Genomic DNA, 16,012 nt, shown 5'->3' with positions numbered 1-16,012 from the left:
AAGTGTGAGAAATAGAGCACAATGCATCGCACAGAAAAAGAGCTGCTAAAGTTAGTGCAGTCAGCTACAGTAGCCAGAGTTACAGCTAAAAACCAGGTTTGAAGTGTTAATATAGCCTACTGCTTTTTCCAACTCATCATTTCCTTTCAGTGAAGAACAATGAGTAGGCCTTTATTATGAAGCATCTGCAGAAACTTGCTTTGTTTACGTCAGTTACGTTTTGACTAAAAAGTTAGTCTAAAACTACAGTTTTTTTTTTGCAGATTTGTCAGTGGATGTGTTTTACACAAATAGACTGGACAAAGGGCTGCAGGCACTTATTTAACTGTGGCCACACCTCAGACCTCCAACACATAATCAGGGTTAGCAAAGCTGTTCCCGAAGCCTTTCTTTTCCTAAAGATAAAGTTTCAAGTTAAGAAAAACATGTATAGCAAAAACTGTCTCAGATCATTGACCCCTTGACAAAAACTGACTCCTCGTTGATAACATCCACAGAGAGGAAAGAAGCATGACAACTTAAGAATGAGAGCAAAGATACATTTGAGGTAATAAATGCAAATTTGTCAAACTTGAAGATATTAATCAGCAGCACAAATATTTTCTATCAACAGCTTCAACATGAATACTTACAGAAAACCAACCTTCAAAATGCAATTTGGCTTAACTCTTACAACTACATGACTAAATACTGTTCACCAAACCCCGGACAAAACTGCAAGTTATCATTAAAAAACATCTAACTGTGGTTTGCATGGGAGAACAGTGTGTTCAGTGTTGTTAACTCTTCAAACACTGATCAGATCCACACTAAAACACAAACTGGTGAGATTCACTGAAGTACCATGAACTGCGAGGTGTTAAGTGTGTTGTTTCACAAGCAGCCAAGAGCACAAGGCAGCACATACACGCAACATTCATCATGACTGTCACCAACATGCTAAGAGCAAAACCCCTCTGACCTCAGCAACTAAATCCTGTCTGCTACCACTTTCAAGAAATATCACATCAGAGCTTAAATTTATTCCATTCTATTCATCTACACATGGTGACACACCAAAGAATAGCTGTTAATGGAGTCAAAAAACATTATTCAAGCACAAGAAACAGTGAATTAACTGCATCACACTGGCAATAAACAGATGGCAGGTGTCCTTGAAATGGAAAAAAATATATATTTTATTGAATTGATCTAATTTATGTCATGTGATTATTTGGAGGGTCATTTACATAAATTAGATAAATTCACTCTATCATTCATTATAGCTTCTTATACAATGGCTGTTGTATTGCTATGATCTTACAGTGCTGTTGAATTAACATCATTATCATTGTTATTATTATCACAAGATTAATTAGCTGTTAGTCCCCATCTCACTGTGTGAGTCAGTGTCTAGTTGACATCAGTAATCCCTGCTGGGAGGTAAAACTTCATGAGTAAGTCAGAGTCGGAATTAAACAACCAAAATCATTGAGCAATTATGACAGGACAGGGAATTGTAGAGCAGGACAGGATAGAATATGACACTATGAGTAACTGTGAAATGACTGAGCTTAAAAGAGATAACTAAATCAGAAAGTGAATAGAAGGGAGGGACTAATGCCATTTCACATGCAGCAAACTCCCACCTCATCATAACCCTAAAAGCAGAAGCTAAATATGTGCATTGATGGACATGAATCTCTATTTGCCAAACTGATTGTAAAACCTCTAACTTTACGAGGTAAAGCAATGACGATGAAAGCGGTATGTTTCCATCTAGGAATTAATGGAAACTACACAGGGTGCTGGGTTACTGGGATTTGGACGATTACAGTGCGCACTCTACTTTTCTCCGCTGCTTTCTGACTGTGTTATTACACACATGTGGTTGATCCATCAGGCCTATAAATATGTCAGACTTGGTGTTCATTAGTAATGTGCCTTTGAAGGTTTTTTATTAGTGGGTTGACATTATAAAGACACTTTGATCCCCCTCCCCGCCCGACAAGGCCGATGTCGTCATGACTTTCTGAAAGGCCAGCTGCAAAATTAGTTATATTTCCTTCTGTGACTCTTAAGGCAGCAGCCATGTTCAGGTATACTCATCTGGTGAGAATGAAATGCGTGTGTGTGCGCGTGTACTGTGTAGTAATGCATGTAATTCTTTCTAATCAGAACTTAAGTTTTTTGACTGATAAAACAGCAGTAAAATGAAAGCTATGACCTTTGTTTTATTAATTACATTATAATACGTTGTTTAAAAAAAAACACTTTTCTTCTTTACAAAGGAACATCTAAACTGTCTCAGACTTCTAACTGTGTGTGCACCTAAAAGTTCACAGCAGCTTTGACAGCTTAGGCTCATCTGTCCATCCAAAAATGTAGTTTTCAGTACTGCATTCGGCACGGAGGGTTACCCCTAACACAATCAGCTCAATAAAAAAAAAGACGCACAGTAAAGATTTGTTACTGCGACATAAACCTGGCTGCAATTCATCTTCAGAAAAGACAAGAAATTTGACAGTTATGTAAATTCATGTCATATATTTTTCTATATGTAATTTTTTTTTAGAGTAAAGCCACTTCAGGATTCTTTGTGTGTCTTTGAATGTGTGTGAATTCTTCTGTGAAGTTTAAGTGTGTGACAAACAAGAAGACATTTATACTGTGGATGAGGACAGAGTAGTTCACGTGCTGTGTCTCAGTGGTAATAAGAGAATAAATATTTAAATGTGTTTTTCTACACGTTATGCAGTAATTAATCATGTATAAACTTGACCGCACACACTCAGACTCAGAGTGTATGACTATTCAGATCTTCCTGTAGAACTTCATCAGTCCATCTGACTCACCATTACACTAATAAAGCAGGACTTAAAAACCAACTCAGGCCATTTATTCAGTCTGAGCTCAACTCCACTGTCCTGGCATAGATAACACGATAAATGTTATTTTGACATCCTGGATTAAACTATTTAGTTCTGAGAAGTAAAGAAGTAAAGAGCAGAGATTTTGTTCAATCTCTGTTATGCCTGATTTGGACAATTTGGACAAAAGTCTACAAAATCACTTTTCAGATTTAGTGCGAATATATGTATATACTACACACATACACATGCATAGAGACTGAAATTTAGCTAGCATCAGTACGAGTACTGAGCCCTGACACAATACACCCCTCTACAGCAATACAAATGAATAAGTACTGTAGTCACAATTACAACCTACTATTGACTAGCCTAAATATGGTAACAATAAAGTCAATGATGAATGCTAAAGATATTGTGAAGGGGGTATCACAAACACCTTAAAATAATAAGTTAAAACGTTATTTAAATACCATTTTTAATAAATGTTCTTTATAATAGAATACATAGGTGTAAACCTACCCATCTTATAGAAGTTTTACCATAGGAGATAAAGACTATTAATTATTATAAAAACACACTCACTGTTGAATGCCAGTCTCTATAATAACTTTATATCATTAATATTACAGTAAAGTTATAGTGATTTTATCACAAATGTTATGGAAGTGTTGGAAAAATGGCGAAAAGGAGCAGTGTTTAGAGTTGTGCAACTACAACATCTGGATCAAAACCACATCTATCCTACCGCCTGCGTTTCTGGACGATGTCGATGGGCCGGTTGACAGCGCATGGCGATCCACAGATATTCCCATTCCTCACTTTGAAGTAGCGATCCTGGACCGAGGGGGCCAGATACACACAGTTAGTGGGTAAACTCATGTTTATGGTTGTTTTTGTCTCCCTTCTGCTTTGTTTTCCACTAATCCTCCTCTTCCTCCTCCCCCAGGGGCTCCACTACTCCCCGGCTGTCGTGCGCTCTCTCCTCTCCCTTCACACCACACCAGGTTTCCATTGACGCGCAGACAGAAAGAGGAAAGCCCTCCTCGGTGTGTTTCAGCATCATGCCACCAGTCTCAAATAAGTAAAGGGTAAAGAACGGAAGCAGGATCAAAGCAGTGTGGCTTTTAAAGACTCATTTCCTCAACTCCTGTTTCATGCGGTTTGGAGAGCTGAAAACAGAGAGCTAAAGGTTTCAAATCCACATTGAGAAGTTCAGAGCTGAGCTCTCTCTCTTCTTGGGAGATACACTCCTCCCTTCCTCCCTCCCTCCGTTTCTCTATGGCTCTCTCTGTCTGTCTCTTCTAGCACATGGAGGCTTTAAAAAAGACATGAACTATGTGAGTGTGTATGAGCAGTGTGTGTGTATGAGTAAAGGGGGGGTAGGGTCTGTGGTTGTTGTAGTTACATCACAGGTGTGCGTGCAGTGAGTTTGTGCCATGTGTATGTGTGAATACAGTGGTGTGAAAACACCAGGTTTCTTATTTTTTGCATGTTTGTCACACTGAAATGTTTCAGATCGTCAAATAAATTGAAATATTAGACAAAGATAACATAAGTAAAATGCAGTTTTTTAATGAAGGTTTTTATTATTAAGGGGGGAAAAAATCCAAATCTACATGGCCTTGTGTGAAAAAGTGATGGCCCCCCAAAAATAAAAAATCAGGAAGGGGGCAAACACTTTTTCACACCACTGTATGTGTGTGTGTGGTAATGTATAGGCACAGTATGGTAAATGTGAGGTGCATGTGTGCAGTGTGTGTGAGAGATCAGCACTCTGAAAAGGGAAACTCTCTGAGGCAGCGTGCCTTCTGTGGATATTTGTTTACAGGCTCAGCCAACACACACACACACACACACACACACACACACACACCCCCACGCCCACAATAAATTAATTTCTTGCCAGAACAAAAAACCATCACAACCAAATCCTTGACCACAATTTAACACACTCAAACTCCTTCAACTTCACATCAATCTTGACAACATCAATTTATTGTGTATCTGATTTCTGAAAATGAATGGTTAAGTGAAATTGTTGTGAACATGAATGAATTCCATGCAGATTGTGAGGACAAACTCATTCATGCGTTTCTGTTGTTTTCTATTGTTCTATTCTGTTTCTTTAGAGTAGTTTTTGGGTGTAATTTTAACAACTCCACGCTCCAACCAGCAGTAAGCTCCAGCAGAGGAGCACCAGTCCGTCTCACCACAGGGAGTGACGGACTGATCTGATGATCTCACCAACTCACCGTCTTGCTGCTGACGACATCGCAGGCAAATATTTGTCTTTTGAGACGCAGGACAGGTGGCCGAATCGGACGTGTTGGTAGGCACATGGGAGAGGAGGAGGAGGAGTGCGGGGGTGCTTTAAAGCATTGTGCAAAGCAATCACATGGTGAGGATGCAGAGGCACAATCAGAGGTTTTTGCCTGATCTCAGATTGAACCTTCAGCAACCTGCTACTGGCTTAGTTTTATACCAGCAGATAGTTGTAGCTGTGGACTTATTTAATTTCCACACTGAGTGAGGATAACTGCTAGACCTAGGACTACACTGATGGCCCAATTGTTCAGAAATATGAAAAGAATTCAAGGCCATCAGGCAAAGATTCCCCTGCATTAATGGAGACAGAAGGAGCTTACTGTCTAGCTCAAATGGAATTATGAAGACCAGAATACTCCGCTTCAGAAACCTCCTCCCTCTACACCTCTCCAACGTCAGATTCGGTGGGTGGGAGGGTGTTGGTGGTGTCCGACGATATCAGTAACCAAAACAAACAATCCGACATTCAAATCCCCTGTATATTACTGTATATTTAAACAACATCACCCCCCAACCCCTAACCCTGTCACCTGTGACTGTATTCATTCACACGGACCCCTTATCTCACCTTCAGTGAAATTGGGTCAGACTCAAACCACATTTTCATTCTTAACCACGACAGTCTAGTACATATGTCCACATCACTGTGAATGGTGCACCAAACATTGTCACTTAGGGGAAGCAACTAGCTTCCAGCCCAAATGAGGAAATCTAGGGCTGTTGCGATAACCGGTCAAGCCTATCGAGGAGGAAGGCAAGCATCGCAACAACCGCAATGTTCATACTGTACAATTCAGGGCGTGTTAAATTAATAAATTAGTGCTTCAAAAGTTCCACAACCGTAACAAGCTCTGTTAACGGTTCAAGGACAGATCAATGGGCTGTACGTGATCCGACATCAAACTTGGAAGCTGTAAGAGTTGCAGTGTTTTGTGTTGTTTTACTGCTTATTTTAAAGGTTAGCTAACTTGGCATTAGTATATGCATGTGTGCATTGATGCAGTATGTAAATTGACTTGATAGACATGCCCTGAAGGTAACGATATAGCTAACGTTACATGTGAAAGAGACACGGTCAAACTACAAAAATTAGTTTGCTTGTCAATGTTGTTAACTAGCACCCAGCAGCTAGCTTGCTCCGACCATAAAGCTGCTGTTAGTGGCTCGCTTTGCAGTGAGGTGAGATCCACAGACAGACTTAGTACGCTATGTCGCACCAAATTACTTCATATGTTGAGCCCCAACATATTACCGCGAGGGATATTACTTCACCACGACAGCCCTAAGGAAATCCAATTTCCACAGTCCGCAGGCCTTGTACTTGGAGGTGCTGACCCTCATCTGAAGCACTTCACAGTCAGCCACAAACTGCCCCTGTGTTTGCTGCCAGAAAAACTACATCATCTGCAAAAAGTAGAGATGCAATCCTGAGGTCATCCAACTAACCACTTTCCACACAGAGATTTTGTTCGTTGAAATCAGAATCACACTGACAGGGAGGGAAAGGCTTTGGTGGAATGAAACACTCACCAAGAAAGAGCTTAACTTTCTTTGAGAAAACATACAGCTCTCGGTTCAGTCATCCAAAGACCAAATCGCTCTTTGTAATTTTACTTTACACTTTAAAGATACTGACAATGTAGCCCATATTCCTGCAGGACCCTGAAGAAGACATTCTAATATTGTGAACCAACAGTGTGGATTTGTGCATTTTATATCAAATAATTTGGAGACTCAAAAATCCCTTCCCTCTCTCTCTCTCTGAGGAAAAAGGACGGGCTCCCCCAAGTGGACAAAATAAGTATTACATACCATAGTCTGAAATGCTGTTAATGTATAAATGTCCAATAATCTGATGCCATTTGTGTATCTTGCTTATATTCTCTAAGAACGTGTAACCGCCAATATATCCAGAAAGCTAGTTATGTTCCTCTCATCTGTGATTCCTATGAAATGCTAGCCTCAAAGTTGAACTACTGACAATTGTTTTCCTTTTATCAAGTGCTTAAACTAAGAACGGTTCAACCATTGACAATTAAGGTTTGATTGTGGGAAGGTATTTGATTACAATACGTACAAATAGTTTTGATTAGACATATTAAAAGTTTAAAGAAAAGACAGTTTCTCAGGAAAACGGAAACAAGCCTTGCCTCAGGGGAACAAAGGACTGCCCTCTGGGAACCACGCCCCAACAGACAAAACAGCGACACATGCGCTTGTTCGCTCTCTCTTGTCCTCGGTTTTGTTCCTGGCTCTCCAACAGCGCGCCGGGCACGCGCCCAGCGTGCCCCTCTCCTGGCAACACCCTAAGAGTTCGGCCCGGCGCAATGAAGGTCCTTTGTTTGTTTCAAGCTACATACGCGAAGTGCCGCGACCTCAGTTTTCCCTCATTTCCAGCAACTGTGCGTTTTATTTTCTTTGGTTTTGTTTTGTTAAAGGTTATAAGTCCATTAAGTTACACTAGTTTTAATTCAACGACCAAGTTCTTTTTCTTTTTAAGCTTGATTCGTCGAGCTAATCTCACTGAGGTTGGACCCCTCCAAGTGGTCCCGCCAGCAGTAACAAAGGACGACCAAACCTTTGACCCGTGCCAGGGTTGGACCCCACTGCAAGTCTCTGCTATAAGCCGACAAAAGACGGACCTTCGGAGCAATTCCCTGGCAGAGAAAGCGGCCGGCCGACGGTTTTAAGCTGTCCTAACCGAGAACACACGGATCTCTGCCAGTGTGAGGCCGTTGACCAGCACCCGGCTGGGAGAAGCGACACACAGTAAGCATACACACGCACACACCCTGCATTCTGTGGACAGTGATGTCCCATAGTTGTTAATAGATTATATTTAACTCTTAAAACTCATAGCTCGCGTTCATTAACTGCCATATGAGTCAAATGCTCCCCACCATAGAACCCCTTCTCATTTTTATATCACCTTAATTAGTTAATAAATCTCACCAAAAGGAATTCTGTGTGTATTGCCTGTCTCCCTGCCAAGAGAATTTACCCCTTCAATATGAGACTGACTGATTTTAAGATAATTGAGCGATTATTAGCTAACTGATCACTAGTGAATAATTGTATAATGATTAAGAGGCTACCCAGAGAGACTCTGGATTAATTAAAACTCCTGTGGTGCCCCACTAAACGAGCGATGTATTAATATTTTCTGAATATTAAAATTCATAATTTGGTATTAATTCTCATAAATTTATTAAAACAATGTAGTCATGCTACACTAACAAAGCTCTTCAAAATCCACAGAACAGATTTAGACTGCATGGGCAAAACCTATACCCTTCCCCTCCAGTCGTACCTTCCCTACCAGCACCCCAGCTATAAGCTGGTATCCACTGTATCACAATGAGATGTTTTGATTATTGTCTTAGTTAAACTAAAACACCATACCCCTCCTACGAATGCTCTCCTGCCTCCTTGTGCTACGTGCTTGTGAAACATGTTGGTCCTCGAAACAGATGCAGGGGTGGAGGTTTCCTGAGAATGAGGTGTTTGTGAGGCCGCTGTGTAACCAAATCCACCAGACAAATTACTTGTACATTCCAGCTGGCAGCTGGCTCCTATGACAACATTACCTCTGGTAATGAGAATGAGCTGCAAGGGGGGAGTGTCATCTATCTGTGTGCATGAGTGTATTTGTGTGAGAAAGTGCATATTTATTGACATTTTAGATTTGATATTGAGTTTATACAGTGTCTAGGGATTTGCTGTTAATGGTGCTGCTCTGGAAACATTTAGTTGTATTGAAAATATTAAATTCTAATCCTGTTACTTTATTTATGAAGTCATACTGTAATCGCAATATTGAACAATGTTATTGCACATCGCAGATTTTCCAATATTTTGCAGGCCTAGACCTTATTCACATACGTGTTTTCTATGCTTTAAAGTCCTACACAACTTCACAGACAGCTTCAGTCTGATAAACTTAACATTCTGTTGCAGATTCCCAGTGAGCATAAACAGTCAAACGAGGAATAGGGCTTCAGGATTTGGGCTTCAAAAGGTATAACATATTTTGAAAGTAGGAAGTTCATAGTGAAGACCTAAAGACTGACTATGCTTTGTGTCAGGCTTTCTTTTTGTATTTCCCCTGGCTATTGAACAATACACCCACGTAAGAACAACAGTAATCTGCAAATGACATCAATATCACTTGACAGAAAGTCAAGCATGTGATCATTTTTCAGTACAGTGGAAATGTGTTTAACTATACTGGGAGTTTGCTGTTATTGAAAAAAAACAATAATGTGTTTTTTATTTTCTTTTTGTTGTTTTTTAGGTTAAAAATGTCTGTAAAGATTGTGCTACCCAGAATTATAAATGATAGTAAGCAACATTTTAGAACAGTAGGGATGAACACAGTGAATCTATCCTATTAGTTATGTTTCACAGAAATTTAATTCTTGATTTAAAAAGGTATCCTGAACACTGTGACATTAAACAGGTATGGTAGTTATGACTGTCTGTATGTGTTGTATTTACTGCAGTGAATTTCTGACAGCAGAGACAGAGATAAATTTGCACCACCTTGTGGAGAAATCTTTAAGGTTGATGTAAGTGCATAGAGCAGTGACCTGCAACCATGCAGGTTTTTGTTTCAGCTGGTTGTTAAAGACAGGAGGAGGTCATCCGAAAGCTGCCTTAGCATTTATGCAACATGTGTACAATAAAATGACCATAGCGCCTGTGTGGTCACAAATTACAATGGCGTGAACAGAAACAATCACACTGAATCTGACGCTTATCATTAGACTTATTATGCTTTTACATGTAGTCCATGGTTGTTTGCTTCTTAGTTCATATTCATATCATCCTGCAGGATTGAAGTCATACCTCCCACAAAACACACAACCTGCAGTTGGCAGCTGGCCAGTATGCGTTATTTCACAGAGTAGTGTTGTTTGGCTTTAATCTTTATTTGTCCGAGATAAGTTGATCAAGCATGCTTCATTTCCACAACAACACCCAAAAGGTTAAACTGGTTAATCTAGGAGATCAAAGAATGTTGATATTTAACAAACATGTGATTAAAGTCAGAGTGCAGCTGAATTCAGTCTGCTGAAGGCGGACTGACTATCCAACAGAGGTCACTGTGTGCCAAAAAACTAAACATAGTTTTCACATAACTGTTGTTGAGATTTGGCGCTATATAAATAAAATTGAATTGAACATAGGAGCGAAACAATCACACTCTAAGCACAACCCCAGACACAAGGCAAGAGGGCAATGCACGTACATATTGTTTACACAGTAAACAATAGAAACTGCAAGAATTTTAAAAGGGTCAGCTCATATTTTTTTGTGTGATTTTTAAACTTCCCACACCGACGAGGTGGTATTGAAAAGGTCAGAAGAGGATAGCTGAAATGTGCCACATTTAAAATTGAACCCTCTGGCCAACAAACCTCACATTTTCTAGCATTAGACCCCAAACAAACATCTTCCACATCTCAACGTCAAGAGCAAACCTGACTCAAGCCTGAACCTCCCTCCACTGGTTTTCCACTGCTGATGCCGGTAAAACATGACCTCAAAGTACCTACAACAGTTCTCTGGTGGAACAATCAATATGGATTTTGGGACGGGTGGCTGTGACAGGGTGTGTGCATGTGTGTATTTGTGTGATTGAGTACATGAGAAACACATTCACGTGTTATGTGCAGTCAGGCTGGCGAGGCTGAGGAACTATTTCAGGCACAGGGGTTTTATTTTGGGGGTCTGTTGTATTATTGTTGCCCCCCGCCTTATCACTACTGTTCGGCTTAGACTCAGCTGTGGCTGTACTGGGTCAGAAACAAGTATGTTACTGGGAATGCACTGCATGATAAGCTGCGACCAATATGGGACTAACCAGGCTGCCTAAATTGGGGCAATCTGATTGTATGTAAATGCTCTGGCAATTTTTCAGTTTTCTGTCATGTGTTAACAAGAGCATGAGCTATTTTCTCAGGGAAGTCATTCTGACAACTTGCCAAATCATGACGAAGTGACATTTCCAAATTCCCCCAATTTCCTTGACCCTTGAGTAAATTCATAAATCCAAGATCAACAGATCAGTCTATCTCCACGTATTTGCCAGATAAGATCACTGAAATTTTGCACAACACAGCATCTTTTAAATGCAACATAGGGCTGGGCAATAAAACAAAAATGATAATAATCCTGATATAATTTTTCTCAATAAGAATATAACAAATGTTCAATAAACTATTGATTTAATTATTTGTATCACAAACAAACAGGCACTTTTTCTATTAACATATTTATTTTGTTGAGGAAAAAGAACTGAAAAGAGACTTAATCTTACTCATGCATATTTGTTGAAAAAAGATTTTGATCAGATTTGTTAAGTGATCCACGGTTTGGCATGTTCTGACCATAAAGAATAGTTTAAAACCACAATTAACCGTCTGGTTTCTTCAACTTCCACTCAGGAGCAAAAATTAGCCTTTAAACTTGAAAGAAATAATGATTTAACACTTCAAGAAAAACCATAAGGTCTGCGGCTGTGGTCAGGTGGTTGCTGTTTTTAGTGTCAGTCCAGACAAGATTCAAAAGAAGATGGTAGTTAAAACAATAGAGTCTGCTTGCAGCTGTGAAGCAAAGATGTCAAGAACAAAGACATTTCTTTGTCATTTGAGGTAACTGTTACATGGTAATCAAAACACCTACAGCACTGATAAATGTTTGGCATTAACCCCTTGATGCCTAAATTTATTTACAATAAAGAAATTTAAAATATTACTTCTGTTTTCATTTGCCTTCAGGTTGATGTTAAATTAAGTGGAAATTGTTAATTTGTCTATAGAACATAGAAAATATATAAAATCAGGTATGACGTAGGCATGATGCAAATTAGCGACAACAGGCATATAAGAGAAACCAGTGCTTGCAAAAGGTTCCCAGGTACGTATCGAATATGCACAAACAGGCATTTGGGGAATACAAACGCTATCTCAGCTGCAGTCTGAAAGGAAGAGGTGTGATGCGAATTTGCGACAATTGGCATTAAGGGGTTAAAGTTTTCCTATTATGTTCATTTTCATTATTTTATTTAGGAGCTGTACCAGAATAGGTTTACATAATTTCATTTTCAAAAAACACTATATTTTTTTGTCATACTGCACATTGCTGCAGCTCCTCTTTTCACCCTGTGTGTTGAACGCTCCGTTTTAGCTATGGAGTGATACTTCTACAAGATTATTTGTTGGGAGCTGCACATGCGCAGTTCCTAGTTACGGACTACTAGCCAATCAGAAGCAGACTTCAGCTTTTACCTTTAAAATTCATACCTACTGTGTTGTACAATTGCAAGCGGTAGTAATTATTATTTTTGTTTTTCAAAAGTCAATTCACACATTTTTGCTCTTGCTTGAGTGATGGCAGTGGAGGTGTGGCATCCTGGCATGTTGTCATACCAGGATGCGGTATGGGAGGTTGAGTCAGCCTACCAATAAAGCCCAGTTTAATGCTTAGCAGGGCTGAGCACAGGAACAGGCATGAACACACAAGAGAGAACACACAAAACACAACACATTGGAACACATAAAAACACATATACACACATACAGTATATACAATGCGAACATGTACAAAAAACATGAATGTGCTTATAACTTATATAACTATAACTGGGGTGTTGTTGGGGCGTACTGGATAAGGCCTTTGGTGTGAGAGACCCACTGTGAGACACCAATCTGTTCCGGAGCAAGACACTTAACCCCTAGTTGCTCCAGAGGCATGCGACCTCTGGACCTAGCAACTGTAAGTCGCTTTGGATAAAAGCGTCAGCTAAAATGAATAAATGTAAACTTGACATACATGAACAGACATACAGAACACTTTATGTTTGTCACCACTGTAACAGTGTCCGTCCCTCATTATAGATCCGCAACACCCTCACAGACTGACAATAGTGTAACATGCAGACTGACAACACACACTCATAAACATACACACAGTGTCAGAGAAAAATGCCTTATTTACAAATTGATGCACATGCACTAATACAAATAACATCAGTGTGTTCAGTCAGCAACATTTATCTCACGGTAATCATGCTAAAAATTGTCTCTGGGAGACTTTCTGCAAAAACAGGAAGTCTGATGAATGAAACCTGCCACAAACAAAACTTGCTTCCTCTCAGAAGCTGTTGGGTAAAATGCCAGCAGCTCAAGAAACACCAAGTCACACAAGACTGGCCTCAACGGTCGGTGATGTATGAACACACATAACCCTTTCTGCAATTCATAGATGGGGAACATTTCTTCATCAGATCTTTTATTGATAGGTTTCTTGACTCTGATGAACACATTCAAATTCATTAACTCACTGATAAACCAAGTTTACCCTAACCTGGATTTTCTTTATCTGCTACAGTGAATACATGCTACTGCTACATGACAAAACAAAGTTAGTGTAATTATCAGTTTCCGACTGGTAAATAGCGTAAACGTAAACTCTTCTTTCTCTCATCCCAGGTAATTAAGCCTATATTTCATGGATATAAAGCCACATTTTCAATGTACAGTATTTTTAAACCACACCTGACCAACTCTGCAATCAAACCCACCCTGAGCTGTCTAATGACGTAAATGTTTGCTAGTCATAAATCTTTCCCATCCGTAACATCCATCACATATGATGTGAACATGGGGTCAGTTATTACTTAAATTCCCCAGAATGCCGTGCAGATGGAGAGAATGAAAACAATAGTTACACTCAGACCAAGAAACCAAGGCTGTCTGGTTAAAGTACTAGACAAAGTAGTAGAAGCAAGAGTCTCAAAATCTTTCCTGCAAACTCACTCTACTCCACTGCATTCTGGTCTATTTTTCTACCACAGAGTATGCAGACATTGGTTTATGTGTCTCAATAGATATCTTTGGGAATGCCAGTGCACCTCTAGACTAAAACACTTGCTCTTTGATTATAATAGCTTTGTTGATGTTTTTGAACATTTTCAGACATGAAACTAGATTTTTTTTAACATTATTAAAAGTAGTAGTATTAGGGAACGACGCTGCAGCTGAGGTGTTATCTGTTTTCATGATAACAGGAAGATGGCTATCCAATTATTCATCTGCCTCTCTTCCTCACCTCACTCTTGCATATCATGTTAAGGAAGTACAGTATAAGATGGTGTCTTTCAACAAATAAAAGCCAGTTTGGACTACTCAAATTAGACCATAAAAGTAACTCCTGAATAAAAAAAGAAACCTGGAAATTTCACTAACAGCTATCATCAGCGCACAAAGTATCACACCAGGTCTGTGAGCGATATGTGTAGCTTGTTATGAACACTCCCGCTCATGAATATGAGCGCAGAATAGATGCAGGATACATAGGTTAGGAACATACCCCAAGCACGAGTGCCTCCGACCATGTCCGAAACCAGTCGACGCCCCTTTTCTTGCAAGTCGGAGGTCTTTGTTCATTGTCCCTTGAGCTCCTGACTCATACGAGATACTCTGGGCTGTAAAGAAAATAACCTGCACATCTGAACCAAGCCTCTTGTGGAGATTTTGAATTTTACAACTCGGTCTGTTATTTTTCTCCCATGAACCGCAGAGAGGTTCTGGATTGACTCCGAGAGGTTTTGTACTGCGAGAAACCAAAACACAGGAAGTTTTGAGGTGAGAAACAAAAAAAAAAACTGATGCAGTCAGATGGAGGACAAATCAGATTATTCCTCAGTGCCTCAGCATGCATGAAATATCGTTGAGGAATGTTGAGTTCTTCCACTGAGCTCCCAGGCAAGCCTCAACAGGGCTGGCTGGAGTGTGATAGTCAATTACTCTCCAGAAGGAAGACGTAGAAAGGGAGCTGTTGTAACTAAAGACTCAGGAGCATTGAAGAAGTTTCCACAGTTGTCTCTCCTCTCTCACTGGTTTGTTGTTGTTGTAAATACCCAAACTAATCCCAACCATGGCACTGACTACATCCCTGAAAGGCTCTTTAGTAGCAGAGCTCCAAATTGTCCAGGCTAAAGCAGAAGATCTAGAGAGAAGTCTGAAAACATTTGAAATGTTACTCCACTTCTCTGCAAGTCACTCACTCTGTTCGCAGGAAAGGGGAAGGGTTTAGTTTTGCTGAGAGAGATGACACTGCAGGGTAGCGTCAGCGCGGGTTGACCTCTTCCTTCAGCAGTGTGAGAGCTTGTGGAGTCCCTTGAGGTTGCTGTGGGAGCTGAGGACAGCCCACCATGTCCTCATGAGCTGTCAACGAGTCTGTTTTGTACAGGATATCCAATGCCAAGACGCATATGCAAGAGCTCAAGTTAAAAGTTTTGGTATCAAGTTACAGGCTGATCCTCTTTTAAGCAATAATTTTAGATATTCAAACCACAATTGCAAATGTTGACCCTTTCTGACTGAAAATATTCCCACATTTTGACAGTTACAAAGGAAGTTTTTGGTGTGTCCCAACTTGTCAAAGACAGATCTGACTCCACTGCGTGGCTGTTTTTGTGTCTAGCAGAGCTGGCTTGGCTCAGCCTTCGTTGACACGTGAGATCAACAGGTCGCCTGACACGACACTCTCCTTCTGCTGCCCCGCAGCTACGTAATTACAGGGGGGATATTGTTAGAGTTAGTGCTAGGCAGGGAGGGTCTGGGGTGGGGGGGGGTTGGGTGGGTGAAGGCAGGGTCCAAAATTAACTTTTTGGTCTATGTGCCAATTGCTGGTAAACTGAAAAAATGTACTGGCCAAAATATTTTTCAACTGGCCATAAAACTGCACAAGATATGATGTCATAAAAAAGCCAATCTCTGCCCCCCCACCTTTTCTGTGATACTCCACTTTAAATTTTGCAGTTATCA

At 40.1% G+C, this 16,012-nt stretch overlaps 1 protein-coding gene across 6 annotated transcripts in view; it reads right to left on the bottom strand.

Moving 5' to 3' along the window:
• The window catches only part of LOC123970898 (cAMP-specific 3',5'-cyclic phosphodiesterase 4D-like), a 124,715-nt gene that overhangs the window by 35,839 nt on the left and 72,864 nt on the right, over positions 1-16,012 (bottom strand). Inside the window, exon 1 of one of the 6 annotated variants that reach the window (XM_046049279.1) lies at positions 3,598-3,959. The exons of the other annotated variants lie outside the window; for them this stretch is intronic. Coding sequence (XP_045905235.1) covers positions 3,598-3,731 — 134 coding nt within the window. The 5' untranslated portion in view covers positions 3,732-3,959. Of the gene's footprint in view, positions 1-3,597; positions 3,960-16,012 lie in introns of those variants that run through there. 6 annotated transcript variants of the gene reach the window in all.

This window comes from Micropterus dolomieu, linkage group LG05 (assembly GCF_021292245.1).
Source record: "Micropterus dolomieu isolate WLL.071019.BEF.003 ecotype Adirondacks linkage group LG05, ASM2129224v1, whole genome shotgun sequence".
NCBI lineage: Eukaryota > Metazoa > Chordata > Actinopteri > Centrarchiformes > Centrarchidae > Micropterus > Micropterus dolomieu.
Note: the sequence above shows the minus strand (reverse complement) of the source record. Positions and strands in the feature narration are given on the sequence as shown.